The sequence below is a fragment of the Amblyraja radiata genome, chromosome 6 (genome assembly GCF_010909765.2).
Source record: "Amblyraja radiata isolate CabotCenter1 chromosome 6, sAmbRad1.1.pri, whole genome shotgun sequence".
Taxonomy (NCBI): domain Eukaryota; kingdom Metazoa; phylum Chordata; class Chondrichthyes; order Rajiformes; family Rajidae; genus Amblyraja; species Amblyraja radiata.
This window is the reverse complement of record NC_045961.1, coordinates 18618356-18642486: the sequence shown is the minus strand read 5'-3', so window position 1 is coordinate 18642486 and position 24131 is coordinate 18618356. Positions and strand designations below refer to the sequence as shown.

The window sequence follows — 24131 nt, the reverse complement described above, 5'->3', positions numbered from 1 at the left end:
TGCCATCCCGGGAATTAACCTGGTGAATGCTGCACTCCCTCAATAGCAATAATATCCTTCCTCAAATAAGGAGACCAAAATTATACACAATACTCCAGGTGCAGTCTCACCAGGACCCTGTACAACTGCAGTAGGACCTCCTTGTTCCTAAACTCAAATATTCCTGCAATGAAGGCCAACTGAGTTAGTCCAGAACCAGGGGTCACAGTTGACATTCTTCACTGGCTGCTGTACCTGCACCCTTACTTTCAGTGACTGATGTACAAGCACACCCAGGTCTCCTTGCACCACCCCTTCTCCTAATCTGACACCATTCAGATAATAATCTGCCTTTCTGTTCTTGCCACCAAAGTGGATAACCTGACATTTATCCACATTATACTGCATCTGCCATGCTTCCGCCACTCACCCAACCTATCCGTCACCCTGCAGCCTCCTAGCATCCTCCTCGCAGCTCACACTGCCACCCAGCTTTGTGTCATCCGCAAACTTTGAGATGTTGCATTCAATTCCCTTGTCTAAATCGTTAATATATATTGTAAATAAATGGGGTCCCAGCATCGAGCCTTGCGGCAGCCCACTAGTCACTGCCTGCCATTCTGAAAAGGATCCCTTAATTCCCTCTTTGCTTCCTGTCTGCCAACCAGTTCTCTATCCATGCCAATACCCTACCCCCAATACCATGTGCTCTAATTTTGCACATTAATCTCTTGTGTGGGACCTTGTCAAAGGCTTTATGAAAGTCCAGATACACCACATCCACGGGCTCTCCCTTACCCATTCTACTTGTTACATCTTCAAAAAATTCCAAAAGATTAGTCAAGCATGATTTCCCCTTCATAAATCCATGCTGACTTTGACCGAATCCATCACAGATTTCCAAATGCGCTGCCATAACATCTTTAACAACCGACTCAAGCATCTGCCCCACGACCGATGTAAGGCTAACTGGTCTATAATTCCCTGTTTTCTCTCTCCCTCCTTTCTTAAAAAGCGGGGTTACATTGGCTACCCTCCAGTCCACAGGAACTGATCCAGAGTCGAGAGAAAATTGAAAAATGATCACCAATGCATCTACAATTTCTAGAGCCACCTCGAGTACTCTGGGATGCAGACCATCAGGCCCTGGGGATTTATCTGCCTTCAGTCCCAACAGTTTACCTAACACTATTTCCTGACTAATGTGGATTCCCTTCAGTTCCTCCGTCCCACTAGATCCTCTGTCCCCTAGTATTTCCGGGAGATTGTTTGTGACTTCTTTAGTGAAGACAGAACCAAAGTACTTGTTTAACTGTTCTGCCATTTCCTTTTTTCCCCCATTATAAATTCACCAGTCTCTGAGTGTAAGGGATCTACATTCGTCTTCACTAATCTTTTCCTTTTTACATATCTAAAGAAACTTTTACAGTCAGTGTTTATATTCCCCGCAAGCTTTCTTTCATGCTCTTCCCCCCCCCCCCCTCATAATGAACCCCTTTGTCCTCCTCTGTTGAGTTCCTCCTCAGCAGGCTTCACGGATGCTGCCTGACCCGCTGAGTTACTCCAGAACTTTGTGTCTTTCTTTAAAGATGATCACAGTTCACATCTCTTCTAAATCTGCATTAACCCATTAGTTGCTCCAAACTGGAGGATGAGACAGATGTTCGGCAGCTGTGGCGGGGCCTGAATGCAATCACCTCCTACAAGGCGAAACCAGGAGGCAGCTCGAATGTCAGTGAAACATCACTCCCTGACGAGCTCAATGCGTTTTACGAGCTCAGTCCCTTTTGGCCTTTTTGATGGCCTTACCAAGGTCGTATCTGGACTTCATGTAGGCCACTGTATCATCGGACATGAATGCCCGGTGTCTGGACTTTAGAAGAGTGCGGATCTCAAAGTTCATCCAAGGTTTCTGATTGTGAAACACTCGGAAGGTTTTTGTAGGGATGCAGTCCTCCACACATTTCTTTATGAAGTCTGTAACGACTGTGGCGTATTCGTTCAAGTCTGTTGCCGAGTCCTTGAACATTGCCCAGTCTACAGACTCCAAACAGTCCTGGAGTTGTTCCTCTGCCCCCCCCCCCCCCCCGACCAGCTCTGTACTGTCCTCACCTCTGGGGGTGCGCTCTTCAATTGCTGCCTGTAGGCAGGAAGAAGCAGCACCGCGGTATGATCGGACTTACCGAAGTGAGGGCGAGGGATAGAACGATAGGCATTCTTGATGGTGGTGTAGCAGTGGTCGAGGGTGTTAGGTCCTCTGGTGCAGCAGGAGACATGTTGGTGGAAGTTGGGGAGTGATTTCTTGAGGTTCGCCTTATTGAAGTCCCCAGCAATGGTGGTAAATGCCTCGGGGTAAGACGTCTGGTGTTTGTTGACCACGGCGTGCAGCTCCTCCAGTGCCAGGCGGACGTCTGCCTGGGGTGGGATGTAGACCCCGGTCAGGATAACGGAGGTGAATTCTCTTGGGAGGTAGAAGGGACGGCACTTCACCGCCAGATGTTCGAGGTGTGGAGAGCAGGAGTTGGACAGGACTGCCACGTCTGAACATCACGCAGAGTTGACCATGAGGCAGACGCCCCCTCCTCTCCCTTTCCCAGATGCCAGGGTACGGTCCATATGGTGGATGGAGAACCCTTCAGGCTGGACCGCTGAGTCTGGGGAGCTGGGGGTGAGCCATGTCTCTGTGAAACAGAATACAGAGCATTCCCTCAGCTCCCTTTGATAAAGCAGTCTTGCCCTTAAGTCCTCCACTTTATTTTCAAGGGACTGTACATTAGCCAGTAGGATAGTAGGGAGAGGGGGCCGAAGTCCCCTGCGCTTCATTCTGACCTGAAGTCCTGCCCGTCGGCCACGTTTCCGGACACAATGGAGGCTTCCCCTTTGTTTCCAGGTACTGTGTTTACTGTACCTGCTGTTTCTGCGGACCTGCGCTGGAACGGGGGTTCCCTCAAAGTCGGCAGCTCCGTTGTTCCTGGGAGATCCAGCCCGTCGTCTCTGGGGGTCATCCTGGGGTCTCCAGGTACCTGGGATCCTCAGTCGGGTCGGGCGTTCCACAGCCAGCGTGGGGAAGTTTAAAGTCCGGGGTTCCCGCAGCTGCGGGAGTTCGCGAAATTGCGAGAGCCTTGAGGTGCTCAGGCAGCTTGTCCGAAACGGCACCGATTTCTGCCGTTTTTCTGATCCAGGTAAGTTGTTGGAAGTTGTAGTTGAGCCTTTTATTTTCCGGAGCTCCGCAAAAGTCGCCGCAGGCAGGCGCCATCTTGCTCCTCGAAGGTCGGTGAAACATCACTCCCTGACGAGCTCAATGCGTTTTACGCACGCTTTGACAGGGAGAATACTGATGTGCCTTCCCGATCCCCCATTCGCTGTGATGGCATTTCAGTCTCAGTCACAGAGGCCAACGTCAGGAAATCCTTCAGAGGGGTGAACCCCCGAAAAGCACCTGGACCTGATGGTATACCCGGGGTTGTTCTAAAAACCTGTGCGGACCAACTGGCGGGAGTTTTTACGGACATTTTCAACCTCTCACTTCTGAGGTCTGAGGTCCCCACCTGCTTTAAAAGGGCATCAATTATACCGGTGCCAAGAAGAGTAAGGTGACGTGCCTCAATGACTATCGATCAGTGGCACTAACGCCGGTGGTGATGAAGTGCTTTGAGAGGCTGATCATGGAGCAAATCAACTCCTACCTCGACAAAAACCTGGACCCACTGCAGTTCGCTTACCGCCACAACAGATCAACGGTGGATGCGATCTCGCTGGCCCTCCACTCCACACTGGACCACTTGGACAACAAAAACTCATATGTCAGGCTGTTATTCATCGATTACAGCTCGGCATTCAACACAATCATCCCCTCCAAACTGGTTACCAAACTCGCAGAACTGGGTCTCTGCGCATCCCTCTGCAACTGGATCCTCGACTTCCTCATCCACAGACCACAGTCTGTTCGTATTGGTGGAAATGTGTCAGCCTCGATAGCAATCAGCACGGGAGCACCTCAAGGCTGCGTGCTCAGCCCCCTGCTGTACTCACTCTATACCCATGACTGCGTAGCCAACCACAGTGCGAACTCCATCATCAAGTTCGCTGACGACACCACTGTTGTGGGACGTATCACTGATGGGGATGAGTCAGAGTACAGAAGAGAGATCGAGCAACTGTCCATATGGTGCCAGCGCAATAACCTGGCCCTCAACACCAGCAAAACCAAGGAACTGATTGTGGACTTTGGAAGGAGTAGGAGGGGGATCCACAGCCCCATTTATATCAACGGGTCGATGGTTGAAAGGGTCAAGAACTTCAAATTCCTGGGCGTGCACATCTCTGAAGATCTTTCCTGGTCCGAGAACACTAACGCAATTATCAAAAAAGCTCATCAGCGCCTCTACTTCCTGAGAAGATTACGGAGAGTCGGTTTGTCAAGGAAGACTCTCTAACTTCTACAGGTGCACAGTAGAGAGCATGCTGACCGGTTGCATCGTGGCTTGGTTCAGCAATTTGAGCGCCCTGGAGAGGAAGAGACTACAAAAAGTAGTAAACACTGCCCAGTCCATCATCGGCTCTGACCTTCCTTCCATCGAGGGGATTTATCGCAGTCGCTGCCTCAAAAAGGCTGGCAGTATCATCAAAGACCCACACCATCCTGGCCACGCACTCATCTCCCTGCTACCTTCAGGTAGAAGGTACAGGAGCCTGAAGACTGCAAAAACCAGGTTCAGGAATAGCTACTTCCCCACAGCCATCAGGCTATTAAACCTGGCTCGGACAAAACTCTGATCATTAATAACCACTTTCTGCTATTTGCACTTTATCAGTTTATTTATTCATGTGTGTATATATTTATATCATGGTATATGGACACATTTATCTGTTTTGTAGTAAATGCCTACTATTTTCTGTGTGCTTAAGCAAAGCAAGAATTTCATTGTCCTATACAGGGACACATGACAATAAACTCACTTGAACTTGAACTTGAGTTGATGTCAATCATTTAAGCATACTGTTTGTTTAACCTTTAGTGGTTAACAAAAAAAGAACAGCACACAAGTACACGATAAAAAATCAGGCACTTTATATTTTTGAGATTGATCGGTTTTGGTATTTGAAGAAGAATATTGCTACATTCAAATCGCATTGTACAGATCTCCATTGATCCAACATTGTGCTGTGCACATTCAGAGCTCGAATCACACAGGCGCGGGGATTTGCACTTATCTCAGGGTCACTGGCCCCACTAGCCGGCATGGACCCAGCCAGGAGTCTCACTGACTAACCCAACACCTCTGGGCCACAGGTTGCAGCATCTGGCAAACATCTGGCAAACATCCAGAAACAAACAACTATAATTTGGCATTTGTGTAGCATCTTTTAGATAAACGTCCCAAAGTTATTTGCGGGCATGTGGACTGACATAACTCAGCTCTGGGCGGTGTTGGCATTATCAGCTTGGTGGAAGAAGTGAGATTGGGGAGATTGGGTGGGGAGGGAGGGGAGGGACACGGGGGGGGAAGTGAGAGATGGGGCAGCGGGTAGAGCTGCTTTCTCGCAGCGGCAGAGGCCTGAATTCGATCCTGACCTCGGCAGCTGCCTGTGTGGAGTTTGCACGTTCTCCCTGTGGCCACGTGGGTTATCTCCCTCCGGGTGCTCCGGTTTCCTCTCAGATCTCAAAGACCTGTGGGGTCAGTGTTAACAGATCTGTAGGTGGGTGTAACAACGATGAGACGGTGGGGAGTGCAGTGGCAGGGAGATTAGTGGTGACAAGGAACTGCGGATAGAATCGAAGTGCTGGAGTAACTCAGCGGGTCAGGCAGCATCTCTGGAGAACATGGATGGGTGACGTTTCCGGTGGGGATCAGACCCAAAACGTCACCCACGGATGCTGCCTGACCCGCTGAGTTACTCCAGCACATTGTGTCTATCTTTGGCATAAACCAGCATCTGCAGTTCTTTGAATCTGCAAGGAACTGTAGATGCAGGTTTATTAAGGAAACTGCCTGATCCATTGATTACTCCAGCATTGTGTCTTAAATTGGTGAGGGGGGGAGGGGTGGGGGGTTGGGGTTGGGGGGGGGGGGAGGGTGGGGGGGGGGGGAGAGGGTTGAGCAGTGCACAAATATGGAGTGATTTTGCTTGCACTATAGACCTGCTTCCCAGGGTGGAATTGTTAAAGAGAAGTGAACACAGATTTTAGGTGAGAGGGGCTAAGTTTTCTACACAGAGGGTGGTGGGTGCCTGGAACGGGCTGCCGGGGGTGGTGGTGGAGGCAGATACGATAGATAAGAGGCATATGGATATTCAGGGAATGGAGGGATATGGACCACGTGAAGTTGGTCTTGGCATCATGTTTGGCAGGGGCATTGTGGGCTGAAGGGCCTGTTCCTGTGCTGTACCATTCACAGGGACCAGTCACAGGCCCTGGTAAACAGGGGCGATCTTTACAAAGCCGTTATCTGCTGTCCCATTACCTTCAGAGACGACAGAAAGCTCGTCACTATTCTCATACCCGTTGGCAGTCGGCACCTTGGGTGGCTGCTGGCGGAAGCCGTGGTGGTAATTGACCGAGGTGCCGGCGGGGTTGCTGAACGCGTTGTCTGCTGCAGCTGACGTTTCCGGCGATTCCCACGGGACCTCTTGCCTTTGGAATTTGAGATAGAAGTCACATCCGGTCCATCCGTAGAAAGCCAGGGTGCTGAGAAAGCCTTGCATCGGGTTCAGGATACTCTGCAAAGGAGCACAGCAATGGTCAATGGTCAATGCATCTTCCCAGCATTATGCTCAATGGATAATGTGCCCCCAGTGGGGGTCCCTCTACGCAAGGATCCTGCCCCTCCACATCGGCAACCTGGGGTGTTGCACAGAGGAGTCCCGTGCAACCTGCGGTTCACACACATCACCAGCCGCCTGCCACTTTTGCAGGCTGGTAGAGTCTATGTTCCAGGTGTATATGGAGTGCGTGAGGCTGCAGCCACTGTTCGAATACCTAAAGGGGCTGCTCCTTGTCTTCTGGCTGCACTTCATACCCACCATCCTCATCTTTGGACACCCTGTGCGTAGGGGAGAGTGTAGGGCCCAATATGTCCTGGTTGGGTTACTCCTGGGCCTGGCCAAGCTGGACATCCGTGAGTCACGACGCCAGGCGGAGGAGGGCTCTGCCCGAGCTGGCTGCCTGCTCTTTTTCCGGGGTTACGTCCGCGCCCGGGTGGTACTGGAGAGGGACAATGCGCGGTCCACGGGCGCCCTGGGGGATTTCCGGGACCGCTGAGCACCGCGGGGGGTGGGTGAATGCATCCTTGACCAGGATTGTAACACAGTTGTTTATGAGTGTAACATTTAAGAATATTTGTTTAGATAATGGGTGATTTTGTATTATGTAGTGGGTTTGTTTGGTACTGCTTTGTATTGTATATATTAGTGCAATAATTGATTCAATTTATTTGTCTTTATATAAAGGATTATGTGCAGGTATATAAGAGATGGTCTTGGCATCATGTTTGGCCCAGACATTGTGGACTGAAGGACCTGTCCCTGTGCCATGTACTGTTTGCAAAGTGCAGTCGCAGCGTGGAAACAGGTCCTTCAGTCCACGTTGTTCATATCGACCAAATTGACATATTGGGCTAGTCCCATTTGCCTGATTTGGCCCATATCCTGTCGATATACCTGTCCAAATGTATTTTAAAAAGCAGAACATCCCAGCAGAAGATAACAGCTTTGGTGAGAAGCAGACTCCTGTCAACAACCCTAGAATAAACTTGTGAATAAACATTATGTTTGAGAAAGAACTGCAGATGCTGGAACAATCGAAGGTAGACAAAAATGCTGGAGAAACCCAGCGGGTGAGACAGCATCTATGGAGCGAAGGAATGGGTGACGTTTCGGGTAGAGACTTCATCAATCCGTAGAAGGGTATCGATCCGAAACGTGGCCCATTCCTTCGCTCCATAGATGCTGCCTGTCCAGCTGAGTTTCTCCAGTATTTTTGTCGACTTGTGAATAAACATTGCCCTCCTCCCTTATTTTTCTACAGCATAAATAAAACAACCTTATTTTAAAATGTCCATCTGGATAAACAGACTGCAGAATATGTGTTTTACTTGTACTATGGTGGTGGGTTCTGTTTTGAATCATTTAGTATTGTACATATTATTGTAAATAATTGAATACATTATTTTTGGTTAAAAAAAATAGGAAGCAATGCCTGGGTTGTGGAAAACGGCTCCCATTTCCACCGGCGGCTGTGCGATACTGTACTGCAATAGATAGTCACAGAGTGCTGGAGTAACCCAGCGGGTCAGGCAGCATCTCTGGAGAATGTGGAGAGGTCAGCAGCTCCTTCCTACACAAACACGGTACGGAGCAGGTTTGCTCCCTAATGGTGGACAGCGCCCTCCTGTGTTGGACCAGTGCATTGAACGCTCAGCAAAACAACTTTATCTTGCACTAAACATTATTCCCTTTATCCTGTATCGGTACACTGTGGGCAGCTTGATTGTAATCATGTGTAGTCTTTCCAATGAATGGATAACATGCAACAAAAAGCTTATCACTGTAGCTTGGTGCATGTGACAGTAAACTAATCTAAACAGTGGCTAAGGTTGGATTCTACCCATTAGCAACGCCAGCCTCTGACGTCAGGTCACAAGCCCTGATCCTCAGCCCTGCCTTCACCAGAGTGGAGTCCCCATCACCCTGGCCCCTTGCCGCTCCCTCTTGACATAGAATGGGACTATGTGTTCAGTCGTTCAGATTACACGGAAGAAAAATGTGGATACCGCAAAAGGTCAGACATCTTTAGTTTAGCTTAGAGATACATCGCGGAAACAGGCCCATCGGCCCACCGAGTCTGCACCGACCAGCGATCCCCGCACATTAACACTATCCTACAAACATTAGGAATAATTTACACATACACCAAGCCAATGAAACTACAAACCTGTACATCTTTAGAGTGTGGGAGGAACCCAAAGATCTCGGAGAAAACCCACGCGGTCACAGGGAGAACGTACAAACTCCGTAGTCAGCAATCTGTAGTCAGGATCGAACCCGGGTCTCCGGCGCTGCAAGCGCTGTAAGACAGCAACTCTACCGCTGCTGCACCTTGGGCTACACCTGCTGCATCAACCACTAACTACTACACCTGGCGCACAGGTACCCCAGGTTCCTGCCTCTGTCAACGGCGTCACGACACATCTCCCCCGTGACAATAATCCAGTATCTTGGCTCGTGTAGCAGACAGCCTCAGCTTTAAGGTGTGCGGGGGAAAGTTTAAAGGAGATGTGCGGGACATATTCACCACACAGAGGCTGGTGAGTGCCTGGAATGTGTTGCCAGGCGTGGTGGTGAAGGCAGAGGCAATAGTGGCATTTAAGAGGGTTTTGAATAGGCGCATGGATACGCAGGGAATGGAGGGATATGGATCACGTGCAGGCAGAGAAGAGTTTAGTTTTATTTAGTTTATTGTCACGTGTACCGGAGTACAATGAAAATCTTTGGTTGCCTGGTAGCCAGTCAGCGGAGATGGTCTTGGCATCATGTTGGGCACAGACATTGTGGGCTGAAGGGCCTGTTCATGTGCTGTTAATTTGGAAGCAAGCCCTTTGGCCCAACCTGCCCACACCAGCATGTTCTACATCTAGGTTCTAATGCCCAATGTCTGCTATGTGAATCGGGCAGTACCCCAGCTTATGGAAGGACCTGAAGTATATAAAATTATGAGGAACATAAATAGGATAGACAGTCAGAACCTTTATCTCCAGGATGGAAAAATCAAATACTAGAAGGCACCGCATTAAATTAAGAGGGGCAAGTTGTTTTGTTATACAGAGAGTGATAAATGGCAGGAAGACGCTTCCAGGGGTGGTGGTGGAGGCAGATATGATAGTGGTTTTGAGAGGCTTTTGTATAGGCACATGATATGCAGGGAACGGAGGTATATGAATCACGTGCAGGCAGAGAAGAGAAGGTCTTGGCATCATGTTCAGCATAGACATTGTGGGCCGAAGGGCTTGTCCCGTGCTGTACTGTTCCATGTTCTCTCCTTCCACAAACTCTGCTGACGAAAAGTCACGAGGCATGTGCGAGATGAGCTCCGAGGTTGAGTGCGAGCAAGGCTGGATACCGCCGCCCTGCTGGAGAATGTTGGTGCTGCAAGTGTGTATGGACATGACTTACCATGATGAACCAAGTGATCAGAGCTGCATTCCGCACATTCTTCAGCCCATCCACGTTCATGTCTGGCTGCAGCTCAAGGTAGAACAGAAGACTCTCATTGATGAGGTTTGGGAGCCAGCTATGTGAAAGGAGAGATATCTATTATTTTTGAAAAAAATTGCACTGGCAGAAAAAGTAAAGAATCAGTTTGCTTCTAAAAGCAGCCTCACTCACGTACAGCACAGAAACAGGCCCTTCAGCCCACCTTGTCCATGCCAACCACATTGGCACACTGGGCTAGTCCCATTGGCCTGCATTTGGCCCATATCCCTCTAAACCCTTCCTATCCATGTATCTGTCTAAATGGCTTTTAAAAGTCAAAATTGTATCCGCTTCTACAGCTTCCTCTGGCAGCTCGTTGCAGATACGGACTACTCTCTGTGTGGAAAAAGTTGCCCCTGAGGTCCCTCCTACATCTCTCCCCTCTCAGCTTAAGCTTGTGCCCTCTAGTTTTGGAATCCTCTACCCTGCGAAAAGACTTTACCTGGGCGGCCACGGTGGCTCAGCGGTAGAGTTGCTGCCTTACAGTGAATGCAGCGCCGGAGACCCGGGTTCGATCCCGACTACGGGTGCTGTCTGTACGGAGTTTGTACGTTCTGCCAGTGACTCTCGTGGGTTTTCTCCAAGATCTTCAGTTTTCTCCCACACTCCAAAGACATACATGTTTGCAGGTTAATTGTCTTGGTAAATGTAAAAATTGTCCCTAGTGGGCGTAGTATGGTGTTGATGTGTGGGGATCGCTGGTCGGTGCGGACCCGGTGGGCCGAAGGGCCTGTTTCCATTCTTTATCTCTAAACTCAACTGTGAGCACTTTATCTGCGCCCCTCATGACCTTGTACGCATCAATAAGGTCTCGCCTCACCCTCCCACGCTCCAAAGACAAATGTCCCAGCCTATCCAACCTCTCCCTGTAACTCATGTCACAGCCTACATGCGTCACAGATTGTGTCTCACGGGTGATACATGCCAAGGCCTGTACACAGCACGGCCTGAACACGCCACTACTGAATCACACATTGCAGGAATTGGGTATAAATAGATATTCACACAGAAGACGTTCTTCATTAGTTCCAGAGATATCACACAGCGAATGTATTCCATTATCATCTCTTACCAAATGACGAACACGAGCAGAATCTTGAAGAACCGTAACTTGATCTCTGTCCCGAGTCGACGCTCGTTCTCAGTGTAAATTCCTTGTCTTCCCTTCAGCAATCCTGCAACTGGAGAATAAAGACCAGCTCTGAGCCCAGCAACAGGTGTAAATCTGTAAACCTGGCCCGTGTATGGACAGGTGTCATCCATGTACATATACCCACCCACACTGACAAACACGCCGGTCCAGGACACAAGCAACCGGCATGTTACCGTTGTGCTAATTGCCGGATGACTGGGTGGATGTGACACTGGGACCCGCTCATGGAACGACACCTTGGAGGACACAGCGGAGTCGGCGAAGCTCCCGGCTGGCGGTGCCCACGGCCGAGATCGGAGCCCGCACGCTGCGAGTCGGCGGAGCCCACGGCTGGGGCCTGGGTCGGCACTACGGCAAGGACCCGGCAGCTATGGTGGAGAGATTGGTGCGTTGGTCGATGGGGGATGCCAACCGACGGAGGAGGACGGACACGTGGGAGTGAGGACGCCGCTGCCGGGGGAAGGAACAATGGAGGACCTGGTGTGGGGGGAACGCCATGAGGGAGGGGGAGAGTCATGGGGACCAGCGTGGGGGGAACGCTGTGAGGGAGGGGGAGTCATGGGGACCAGCATGGGGGGAACGCCATGAAGAAGGGGGGAGAGTCACGGGGACCAGCATGGGGGGAACGCTGTGAGGGAGGGGGAGAGTCACGGGGACCAGCGTGGGGGGAACGCCATGAGGGGGGAGAGTCACGGAGTCCAGCGTGGGGGGAACGCTGTGGGGGAGGGGGAGAGTCACGGGGACCAGCGTGGGGGGAACGCTGTGGAGGAGTGGGAGAGTCACGGGGACCAGCGTGGGAGGAATGCTGTGGAGGAGGGGGAGAGTCACGGGGACCAGCGTGGGGGGAACGCCGTGAGGGAGGGGGAGAAGAAAGCAGGAACTGGTGCCGATACTGTTTATACTTTGTTACTTTGGCAGCGCCCTCATGTGGCGACGATTTTCAAGCAAAGAATTTCTCCGTGACTTGTCACATGTGACAATGAACTACACATTCATTCATATTAATTGGAGAACAAGACGGGGGAGAATTCTCCGTTCTCCCCTCACCGCCCCCGTACGTGACTCCCGTCACCCAGTGAACCAGTGCTGCTCACTCACTGGCTGTCCCTCCAGCACCCAGCTGCTGGGAATGACGGGGGGGTCACAGGGCGAGGGGGGTTCACGGGGAGGGGGGGGTCACAGAGCGAGGGGGGTTACGGGGGGGGTCACAGGGCAAGGGGGGGTCACGGGGAGGGGGCGTCGCAAGTTTGCCGACATTGACCTGACCCATGCCACCAGTGTACGTGCCCAGTGTACGTGCCCAGTGTACGTGCCCAGTGTACGTGCCCAGTGTACGTGCCCAGTGTACGTGCCCAGTGTACGTGCCCAGTGTACGTGCCCAGTGTACGTGCCCACAGTGAACATTAACCAACATTGAACCACAGTTGTATCAGTCCTACCTGCGGCTGCGGTTTTGCTGAAGAGAATGGGGTTGACGAGGAGAACAAGCAGGAGCGGAGTGTAGGTGGTGACATAGTGTGGGATAGCATGCTGCAGGCCCTTCTCACAGCTGGGGAAGCAAAGAGAGTTTGTCAGTGGATTGCTGGGGGATACTTCGGTAGAGCAAGATTATATTACATTATTGTTGCATCTGTGTCCGTCTATGTTTCCACTCACAGGTTGGTCCACATCGGAGCGTTCCCACACCCATCGCTGGGAATGACTGAAGCCCGGAGTGGGTGGGGTCTGGGGTGGACCTCTTCCATGGGAGTGGACCAGGCAGATGGAACCGATCAACTGCCCACTGGCTGGAGGTGGTTCACTTAGTGTTGTAGAGTCACACAGCACGGAAACAGGCCCTTCGGCCCATCTCATCCATACTGACCGTGATGCCCCATCTCCACTGGTCCCATTTACCGGGGTTTGGCCCATGTCCATGTACCCATCTGTGGAGGTTTAGGGAGAGCTGTGGACTCCCCCAAACCCTAATGTCGCCCAGTGTCACAGAGCACGGAAACAGGCCCTTTGGTCCATCTACCCATGTTGACCAACCCCATGTACCTGCAGGAAAAGGCACAAAGTCAGGCAGCATCTCTGGACGGTTGATGTTTTGGGTTGGTCACCCATGTAGTGGCACTTGTTTTGGCAATTTGTGCTCAGCTGGATGTTGTTTACACATGGTGTAATTCTCGGCCCAGCCCCTCCGGCAGTGTTGCAGGTCGCAACCACCCCCCCTGGAGGAGAATCAGTCGCCCTCAGATGCCCCCCCCCCCCCCCCCCCCCGCAACGCTGTGGGACGGACCTACCTGGAGATGGAGGGATAGTACAGCATGGCCACTCCTTCAACACACAGCAGGATCGCCAGGCCCCAGGTCATCATGTGGTACAGCACCAGGATGCTGGAAGAAAGAGCGGAGGTCAGGTAAAGCCCAGCCGTCCTGGTGTTGGATGGAGGAGTTGGTGGCAGTGAGTCCCAGGGGTACAAAAGTCAAGATAGGCACCTCCTCGCCACAGCCTCAGTACCATAGGCCCTCAGCCAAACCGCAGCGTTCCTGGTGTTGGATGGAGACAGGGGGTGGCAGTGGGGCTAGGGGGACCAGCGATCGTAGAGGCAACATCACAGCATACATGTGCCTCACCACAGACTCTCCACTACAGACCATCAGCCTGCCCTCGGTCTCCAGAACATCGTCGGGGCTGGGGGACTACGGACAGGGGGGGGGGGGCAGAGGGAGGAGTGGGGGTCGGAGGCCGGGGTGGGGGAGGAGGCGTGGGGATGGGGGCAAGTAGAGTGGGGGGCAGGGTGGGGGAGGTGTTTGGGGGTAAGGGGAATGGGGGCAAGGGTGTGGGCAGGGCCATGGGGGTGGGGCAGGGGGCAGGGAACTCTACAAGGACACTTCAGGGGCTGTGATGTGGGCCAGAGTGGGCAGTCTACTGGAGGAAGCCACAGGGCAACACCCAGTGCAGCGAGAGTCCTGCTCAACGCCTGGGAAAAGGCTCAGACTGTCTACCATATCTATGCACCTCATGATTTTATATACTTCCATCAGGTCTCCCCATGATCTACAGCATTCTAGAGAACACAATCCACGTCTGTCCAACCTCTCCAGTAGTGAATACCCCCTAACCCAAGTATCACTCTGGTAAACCTCCTCTGCACCCTCTCCAAAGCCTCCACATTCTTCCTGTGATGGGGAGACCAGAACTGCACGCAATGCTCCAGATGCAGCCTGATCAAAAAGAGTTTACAGTAAGCACATGTTCAGGAGCAGAATTAGGCCATTCAGCCCATCAAGTCTGCTCCCCCATTCAATCATGGCTGATCTATCTTTTCCTCTCAACCCCATTCTCCTGCCGTCCCCCCTTAACCCCGGACACCTTTACTAATCAAGAATCTATCTATCTCTGCCTTTAAAATATTCAATGACTTGGCCTCCACAGCTTTCTGTAGCAATGAATTCCACGGAGTCATCACCCTCTGACGAAAGAAATTCATCCTCACCTCCTTCCTAAAGGAACGTTTTTTAACTGAGGCTACGACTTCTGGTCCTGGATTATCTCACTAGTGGTAACATCCTCTCCACATCCCACTCTAAACCATTATAGATTAATAATTGAATTATTTAAAAATTATAGCAGAGAATTATAAAAAAGTGCACAATTTTAGATCTGTTACTTCCAAATAATAAGAATTATTCACAATGTGCTACGATGCTGGGAACTATATTCTGCACTCCGTATTGTATTTATGTTTGGTATTATCTGATCTTATTTATTTATTTTATTTTATTATTTATTTCGAACAGAATAAAAGAATAAAAAGCAAGTGTGAAACAGCATACAAAAAACAAAACAAAAATATTTATAAAGTGTCATAAACAATATCTATAAATAAATGAAATCGTATGTGTCCGAAAAGGAGCAGGAAGAAGCCAAAGCTTATTAATTCCCACCCTTTATTCAACTGCTTGTAATTATCTTATACAAATTTAGCAGCTATATGTACACCATATGTACACCAGCCACTATATGTACACCAAATTATTTACATTTATACACTAATCAAATATTTACAAAGCCATACAAAAAAGAAAAAAAGAAAAAGAAAAGAAAAAACCCTCATATACTATACAGTATCTTAGTCATATATACAACCCATCACCCTATAATCACCCTTCCCAATACAATCAGTATAACACATATCACAATCACCTATCCTCATCCCAATATCCTTTTAAACAAGTGTTTTTGTACATCTTTTTAAACTGAATTATGCTTGTGCTAAGTTTTATCTCCTGTTCCAGACCATTCCACAAATTCACACCACAGACGTGAGACTTTAGTGAAACAGCATGGAAACAGGCCCATCAGCCCACAGAGTCTATGCTGACCAGTGATCACCCCGCACACTTGTTCCAACCTACACTTTAGGGCCAATTTACAGAAGCCAATTAACTCCTTTGAAATGTGGGAGGAAACCGGAGCACCCGGAGAAAACCCACGCAATCAAAGGGAGAGAGTACAAACTCAGCACAGACAGCACCCGAGGTCAGGGTCGAACCCAGGTCTCTGGCGCTGTAAGGCAGCAACTCCACCTATGAGGCACAGCATCACATGCAAAACAAAGCTATACTCTGCACCCCGATACACATGGCTGTGTAATAAACCAAGACCAACTGGTTTTAGTTCTGTCACTGTAAGTTGAAGTATTTTTTCTGGTGCAGTGCAGTCCGCTCCTACAAACTACCCAGAGATGTTTAGTTTAGCGTCATGTGTACCGAGGTATAGTGAGTGAAAAGCTGAAGATAGACACAAAATGCTGGAATACCCAGCGGGTCAGGCAACATTTCTGGGGAAAATAAATAGGCTATGTTTCGGGTCGAGACCCTTCTTCCTATTTTGTTGTGTGCTATCTAGTCTACACTGACTACTGGTGACCTTCTGTGGGTTTACCTCACTCCAGACGACCGCTTCACGATGAGGTACACATCGATGGCGTAGCAAAACAGCCACCAGAACGTGGCACTGTAGAACAGCTGGATCCACATCTGTAAGGAGAGAACGACAGAGATGAAGTCTGCATTGGCTGGCAGACACAGACCACTCACAATGTAGCTCTGATAAACAACTCACAATGACAAACCATTACTTGTGAAACGTCATAGTGATACAGCGTGGAAACAGGCCCTACGGCCCAACTTGCCTATGCCGACCAACATGTCCCAGCTACACTAGTTCCACCCGCCCGCGTTTGGTCTATATCCCTCCAATCCAGTCCTATCCATGTACTGGTTCTTAAACGTTGTGATAGTACCTGCCTCAACTATCTCCTCTGGCAGCTTATTCCACAAACCTACCACCCTTTGTGTGGAAAAAGTTAACCTTCAGATTCCTATTAAATCTTTTCTCCTTCACCTTAAACCTATGGTTCTCGACTGGGCAAGTGACTCTGTGTTTCCACTCAATCTATTCCTCTCATGATTTTATACAACTCGTCCTCCTACGCTCCAAGGAATAGAGACCCAGCCTAATCAACCTCTCCCTATAGCTCACACCCTCGAGACCTGGCAACATCCTCGTAAATCATCTCTGTACCCTTTCCAGCTTGACAATATCTTTCCTATAACATGGTGCCCAGAACTGAACACAATATTCTAAATACGGTCTCACCAACGTCTTATACAACTGCAACATGACCTCCCAACTTCTATACTCAATACTCTGACTGATGAAGAGCAATTTGTCAATTGTCTATTTGACCACCTTATCTACCTGTGACTCCACCTCCATGGAACCATGTACCTGCACTCCTAGATCCCTCTACTCTACAACATTACCCAGAGCTCTACCATTCACTGTGTATGTCCTGTCCATGTTGGACGTCCCCAAATGCAACACCTCACATTTATCTGTATTAAATTCCATCAACCATTCCTCAGCCCAACTGGCCAATGATCAAGGTCCTGCTGCAATCTTTCACGACCATCTCTAGTATCTGCAATATCACCCACTTTTGCATCATCTGCAAACTTGCTAATCTTGCCTTGTAAATGCGTTTTATTATCTCCAGTGGAGCAGGAATAGAAAACGAGTGCCGTGGCAGGTGGGTGTTTTGGGGTAGGTTTCACTTACGGCGCTGGCGACACAGAAGGCTGGCGGCCATATTTCTGTCCCATTCACGGAGATCTTCGACACAAAGTCCGGAAAACTCAGCCACACCAACGACCGGATTATTATTCCTGAAGGGAAGAGCAGATGACATGAGGGAACATTTAGCATAGAGCAAGTCGTGACGTCTCGAAAGGGGACATTAAAAGCAGGGCCACCAGAATGAGTCAGTAAAATATCCGCATGTTTAAACCACAGTTGTACAATTCATTTAAAAAAGGACACAAAGTGCTGGAGCAATTCTGTGGAAGCCTAAAGTCCCACACCACCAGGTTCTGTGGAAGCCTAAAGTCCCACACCACCAGGTTCTGTGGAAGCCTAAAGTCCCACACCACCAGGTTCAGAAGGAGCAACTTTCATACGACCATCAGGTTCTTGAACTGACCTGCACACCCTAACCCTACCTCGACAACAGAACACTACTGACCACCTGTTGCACTACTGCATGCACTTTTGTTTTAGTTGCGATTTCCCCAATTGTGCGGTGCAGCAAGATTTTCCTTGCAGCTGTCTCACTCCATACTTGTACCGATGGCAATAAACTCGACCTGACGTGAGACCCCATAGGGGGGTGGTACGGGCAGCATGCCACGGACAGTGACATCTTGCCAGACGGGATATGCAATTGATACAAATCCCTCAAATGGAAATAGAGCTAACTTTCAAATGTACACCATCTGTGATCCAACCTCACTACTACATGGGAAACAGAATAGACAAACTTCCACATCCCAAGTAAGTAATGCAAGAACAATCATTTAAGCATGGGCACTTGCATGGACCCAAGCAAGCTATGCCTGCCTTTTTGTTGGGTACGTCGTTCAGCCCATATTCCAGGCGAACACTGGCCCTATCCCAAACTCGTGCTCCGCTACATTGACGACTGCATCGGGGCTACCTCCTGCACCCATGCAGAACTCGTTGATTTCAGTAACTTTACTAAGAGCGGGACATTGGGCACACTGACCTCCCAATGCCCTGTGCACTAGTGAGGGCCATTGACAACACGAGCTGTCATTACTCACCAAGGAGACTCCCGAAGCACAGAAGCTTCCGACTCGGACACACCACCACCCCTGGGTTCCCCTCCAATGGTCACTCCACTGCTGTCCCTGTTGTCATGAGGCCTTAATCAACAACCCCCCCCCCCCCCCCCCCATCACTCTGGGAACACTGCAATGGAAGAACAGACATCCACCATCTCCTCAAGGGCAATTCCTGCTGGTCTTGCCCGAAACACCAGCATCCCACAACTCCAGACATGGAACACCATGGACACTCGGACAGGTACCCAATCTGCCATTGGAAAACTCCTGACATCTTCTCTGAAAATACGTCCTTTCCAGCTTGGGGAAATATTCATAAATCCTCATCCTATCACCAACTAGAGCACGTTCCTGATCTGTCGTATGTTGATAGAATGGAGCGGCTGGGCTTGTATTCTCTGGTGTTTAGAAGGGTGAGAGGGGATCTTATTGAAACATATAAAATTATTAAGGGTTTGGACACACGCTAGTGGCAGGAAGCATGTTCCCGATGTTGGGGGAGTCCAGAACCAGGGGCCACAGTTTAAGAATAAGGGGTAAGCCATTTAGAACGGAGATGAGGAAAAACTTTTTCACACAGAGAGTTGTGAGTCTGTGGAATTCTCTGCCTCAGAAGATGGTGGAGGCCAGTCCTCTGGATGCTTTCAAGAGAGAGTTAGATAGGGCTCTTAAAGATAGCAGATTCAGGGGATATGGGGAGAAGGCAGGAACGGGGTACTGATTGTGGATGATCAGCCATGATCACAGTGAATGGCGGTGCTGGCTCGAAGGGCCGAATGGCCTATTCCTGCATTTATTGTCTACCGTCCACATTGCAAATCCTCAGACTATCTTTAATCGGACTTTACTGCACTCACACTAAACGTTATTCCCTTTATCCTGTATTTGTACTCCGCGGGCGGCTTGATTTAATCACATGCCGTCTTTTCACTGACTGGATAGCACACAACAAAAACGTTTTTCCACTGTACCTCGGTACATGTGACAATAAACTAAACTAAACTACAAACGTTTGACTTTGTCAATGACATTCCAAAAATGGGAATCATGCTCAATGCTTACAACTTGGTTGGGTGTTCGCCTGCCTGGAGAGCAGTCTGCTGGAGTTTAGCAGGATGAGGGGGAATCTTATAGAAACATATAAAATTATAAAAGGACTGGTCAAGCTAGATGCAGGAAAAACGTTCCCAATGTTGGGTGAGTCCAGAACCAGGGGCCACAGTCTTAGAATAAAGGGGAGGTCATTTAAGACTGAGGTGAGAAAAAACTTTTTCACCCAGAGGGTTGTGAATTTATGGAATTCCCTGCCACAGAGGGCAGTGGAGGCCAAATCACTGGATGGATTTATGAAAGAGTTAGATAGAGCTCTAGAGGCTAGTGGAGTCAAGGGATATGGGGAGAAGGCAGGCATGGGTTATTGATAGGGGACGATCAGCCATGATCACAATGAATGGCGGTGCTGGCTCGAAGGGCGCAATGGCCTCCTCTTGCACCTATTTTCTATGTCTATGTCTATGCAGTTTGTGTGCGTTTAGTGTTCATGTGGAATTGGCAGCAGGTCAGAACCTGGTACATGGGCAGAGAGAGGGGCTCCCAGGTGCCAAGAAGACCATGCACCAACTTCAGTGACCACCCTTGTCTGTGACTTCTCACAGGGCAAGTTCACAAACAACCTTCAAGGTAATCCTTGAGGATTCTTTTTGCTATGTCCATCAGACGCCCTTTGTTCTCCATTTCCAGTATTTCTACAACCAATAAGCATCTATGTTACAAAAAAAACGCAAGAGAAAAATACGTGAATAATATGTTACAGCTTTATAGTTAGAAAGAAAGTGCAAATAAAAATAAGTGCATGGTCCGTAATGAGGTAGGTCGGTAGACGCTGAGTAATGGGAGGAACATTCAGTAGTTTGATAACCGAGGGGAAGAAGCTGTTCCTGAGTCTGGTGGTGAGCGCTTTCAAGCTTCTGTACCTTCTGCCGGATGGGAGCAGGGAGAAGAAGGAATGACTGGGGGTTGGACAAGTCTTTGATTATGTTAGCTACTTTCCTGTAGCGGTGTGGTGTAGATGGATCAATGCAGAGAAATCAACTGCATCTGCTAAAGTTAGTATCCGTCGTTGGAGAAATGCCAAACCTCCTTAGGTCTCCTGAGGAAGTGAAGCATTGTAGTACTTTCTTGGCCGTACGACCAGGACAGACCATTGGTGATAAGTTCTCAACCATCTCCACTTCACTTCACCAAAATCGTTGTGGAGGAGACAGGTTTTAAATGGTTACTGCTGCTGATTGGGGCTGTACACCAGCTCGCCTCCTGAAGTCAATAACTAGTCCCCTCATCTTGCTGGTATTGAGAGTTTATTGGTTGCCCTGACACCCTGTGACCAAGTTCTCGTTCTCCTTTCTGTACTCCATCTCGTCATTGTTCACGATGCGCCCCACCACTGTGGTGACATCCGCAAACTTGTAGATGGAGTTGGAGCAGATCATCTTTTACAATGTCTCTGGGATATTGAACATAAGCATCTACACAGGTTAAGGCAAGGCCTTTTGCTCCCTTCTTGCACTGCGACAGTCTGTCTAAAGAAGGTAATCCCACATTCTGTGTGGAGGAGGCAACATAGATTCTGCCCAGCAACAACAACGTATTTCTGAGTCATGATGATACGTGAAGGAGACCTTGCAGATAGAGGCTGAGGGTTTGGGAGGGTTAAGCCCCTGTCCCTAAACAGCAACCTCTGGTGACCTTGCCCGCCACCCAAGGTTTCCATGAGGTCACCGGAGGTTTTGGTCACTCTCCCTAATGGTCGAAAGTGGTTTCCGCGTGGTCGACTCGAAGCTTCATCTAGGTTGTTGCTATTTTTTCATCATGATTAAAACCGGCCTCGACTAAAAATAGGTTGCCGTTTTAAACATCGATAGTTTTTTAGTCGCAGTCTAGTCTAAGCCGGTTTTCTTCATAGTCGAGGAAGGTTTTCAACATATGCGTGGGAGGTGGTAGGAGGTTGCAGGTCACCTCGACCTTGATTTATTTTTGGGTGGCGGCGTGCAAGGTCACCAGAGGTTGCTGTTTAGGTCTCCTAAGTGGGACAGGGGCCTTCCTGCCCCACCGTCACCGAACCTGTAGACCTGTTGCACAACAACCATGATACACAATCCTCTTTGCTTTCAACACCAACAATGGATTATCCCCCTCTATCTCCATAATCATCTCCAGCCAACAATCCTGCAAGATATCAGCAATCGTTCCATTCTGACCTCTGTCACCACTGGCAGCTACATCAACATTCCCCTTCCTCAACCTCTCTGCCTTTACCCCTTTAATACTTTAAATCTGTCTCTTTGACCACGATTTTGGTCATCTGCTACTAACCTTCCTCATAGAAATTATCAACATTTAGAAACAAGGAACTGCAGATGCCGATTTACAAAAATAGTCAGGATCAAACCCAGGTTTCTGACGCTGCAAGGCAGCAACTCGATCTATAAATTGAAGTGAAACACACCAAGTTCTAGGTCTTATCTTGCTGGTGTGTCTGTTATAATGGATTGTTGAGGAAGGGGTGAGGTAGGCCACGCTTCTCTCAACACACAGCCCTGCTCTATTACTCCCTGGGACAGCTTCCAGTTAGGCCATGAGTTCAGACACATTAATGAGAAGGGATGAGTGTGGATGAATGGGCGGAACGTGCTTGAGTGAGGTCTACTGGCAGAATATACATAGGACCAGTGGTCTATCTGTGAAGTCAGTACAAGACCTGGTCAGCAACATAATCTGCTGTAAACCTCAGCTGGCACCTCGTCCACTCATTTAACCTTCAGTCCTACCACTGATAACATCCACCTCTTCCCTTCACCCACTCAAAGACTGATTCCATCAACATCTCGGGAAGAGAGTTCCATGACTTACCCATCACCTGAGAGAAATAACAGCATCCCCACCTCAACTGAGCTGAGGTTTGTTTCCAAACAGTCTCCCACCAGAGAAAACAATCTCTCCACATGGTATTTGAGGCAGGTACTGTAACAGCATTTAAAAGACATGTGGATAGGTGCATGGATAGGAAAGGTTTAGAGTGATTGGACCAAACGCGGGCAAGTGGGATTAGCATAGATGGGGCATCTTGGTCGACAATAGGTGCAGGAGTAGGCCATTCAGCCCTTCGAGCTAGCAAATTGGGTGCTACTCCAGCACTTTGTGTTATCTTTGGGGTGAAGGGCCTGTTTCTAGTGCTGTGTGACTCTCTCTCGGTCTCTGTCTCTGTCTCGCTAGGGAAGGGCAGCAGCCACCTCACTACATAAACACCTCCAGCTGCGTGGCCAAGTCTATCTAATCTCATCCCCAGCAGCACGCCCCTTTCATGGACACACAGGCTGGGAAACATTTCTGCTGTCAGATATCCTCAAACCCAAACGTTTCCTTTAACCGATTGAAGAAGGGTCTCGACCCGAAACGTCACCCATTCCTTCTCTCCAGAGATGTCGCCTGTCCCGCTGAGTTACTCCAACATTTTGTGTCTATCTTTGATAAAAAGCACGTGTTGGGAGGACTCATTGAACAAGGGACAGCCTGTAAACTATGAGTAAACTTATGTAAACCTCGGCCATGATAGTAACGCATCATTTAATACAAAGTTCAATGCAACATTTAACCAACATTCGTGCAATATTTAAAACAATATTTAATGCAATGTTCGATGCAATATTCAATGTAATTTTGATGCGATATTTGATATAATGTTTAACGCAATGCAACATTTAACGCAATTTTAGCGCAATGTTTAATGGAATCTTTACCGTGATTTTAATACAATGTGCAATGCGATGTTTAACGCAGTGTTTAACGCAGTATTTAACGCAGTAACTAACGCAGTGTTCAGTGCAACATTAGGTGCGCTGGCTGGCAGCGCCACTTACCCAAACAGCCCAGCATATCACAGATACTGAGGAAGAGCAGGATACGGGATGAGGAGGCGGGTTTGTGTAGCGAGCTGTGGCTGAGCCGGCGTTTAGGCAGCAGCTGAGCCGCGGTGCCGAGCAGCCCCAGGCCGGCGCTGGCCGCGCTCATGCCGTTGAAGAAGGCGGGCTGGAAGCCCAGCACCAAGTCGGTGGCGGGGTCCCGGCTCGGGCAGCAGAAGGTCTCCAGGCGGGGGGAAGCCATGGGCCCGGCAACAAGCAGCGGGATCACGGGGCGCCCGTCCTGTGTTTCCACTCAAGCCCAGTCTCCTCCCCGCCTCTGCGCTGCGCCGCCCCGTGGGAGGGGGACGGGGACGGGCAGGGAGCGGGGATGGAGGAGTCCAGGGTCCGCCCGGGGCATGGGAGGGGGGCGAGGACCGGGGAGGGTCTCGGGGCAGGGGATGGGAGGAGGTAATTCACGGGCACAGGCGGGGATAGGGATGGAGGGGTCAGTCCCACGGGCGGAGTACAGGGTCCCGGGGGAGGGCGATGTGATGGGTCAGGGTCCGCCTACGGGACTGGGGTAATGTAGGGACATGGGGTGGGTCTGACCCTAGTGTCGGGTCCCGGGTCAGGGTCAGTCCTACCCGGGCTGTACAG

General features: G+C 49.7%; 1 protein-coding gene across 2 annotated transcripts in view; it reads right to left on the bottom strand.

Annotated features, from left to right (window-relative positions):
* Positions 1-23902, bottom strand: part of gpr143 (G protein-coupled receptor 143) — a 36229-nt gene extending 12327 nt beyond the window's left edge. The window contains exons 1-8 of one of the 2 annotated variants that reach the window (XM_033022280.1): positions 23493-23902; positions 17495-17601; positions 16316-16410; positions 13669-13761; positions 12823-12932; positions 11303-11411; positions 10150-10267; positions 6444-6699 (exon numbers count right to left, since the gene is read on the bottom strand). In XM_033022280.1, the coding sequence (XP_032878171.1) occupies positions 6444-6699; positions 10150-10267; positions 11303-11411; positions 12823-12932; positions 13669-13761; positions 16316-16410; positions 17495-17601; positions 23493-23736 (1132 nt within the window). In that variant the 5' untranslated portion in view covers positions 23737-23902. Of the gene's footprint in view, positions 1-6249; positions 6700-10149; positions 10268-11302; positions 11412-12822; positions 12933-13668; positions 13762-16315; positions 16411-17494; positions 17602-23492 lie in introns of those variants that run through there. The other variant, XM_033022281.1, reaches the window with a different exon arrangement.
* Between the last annotated feature and the right edge of the window lie 229 nt (positions 23903-24131).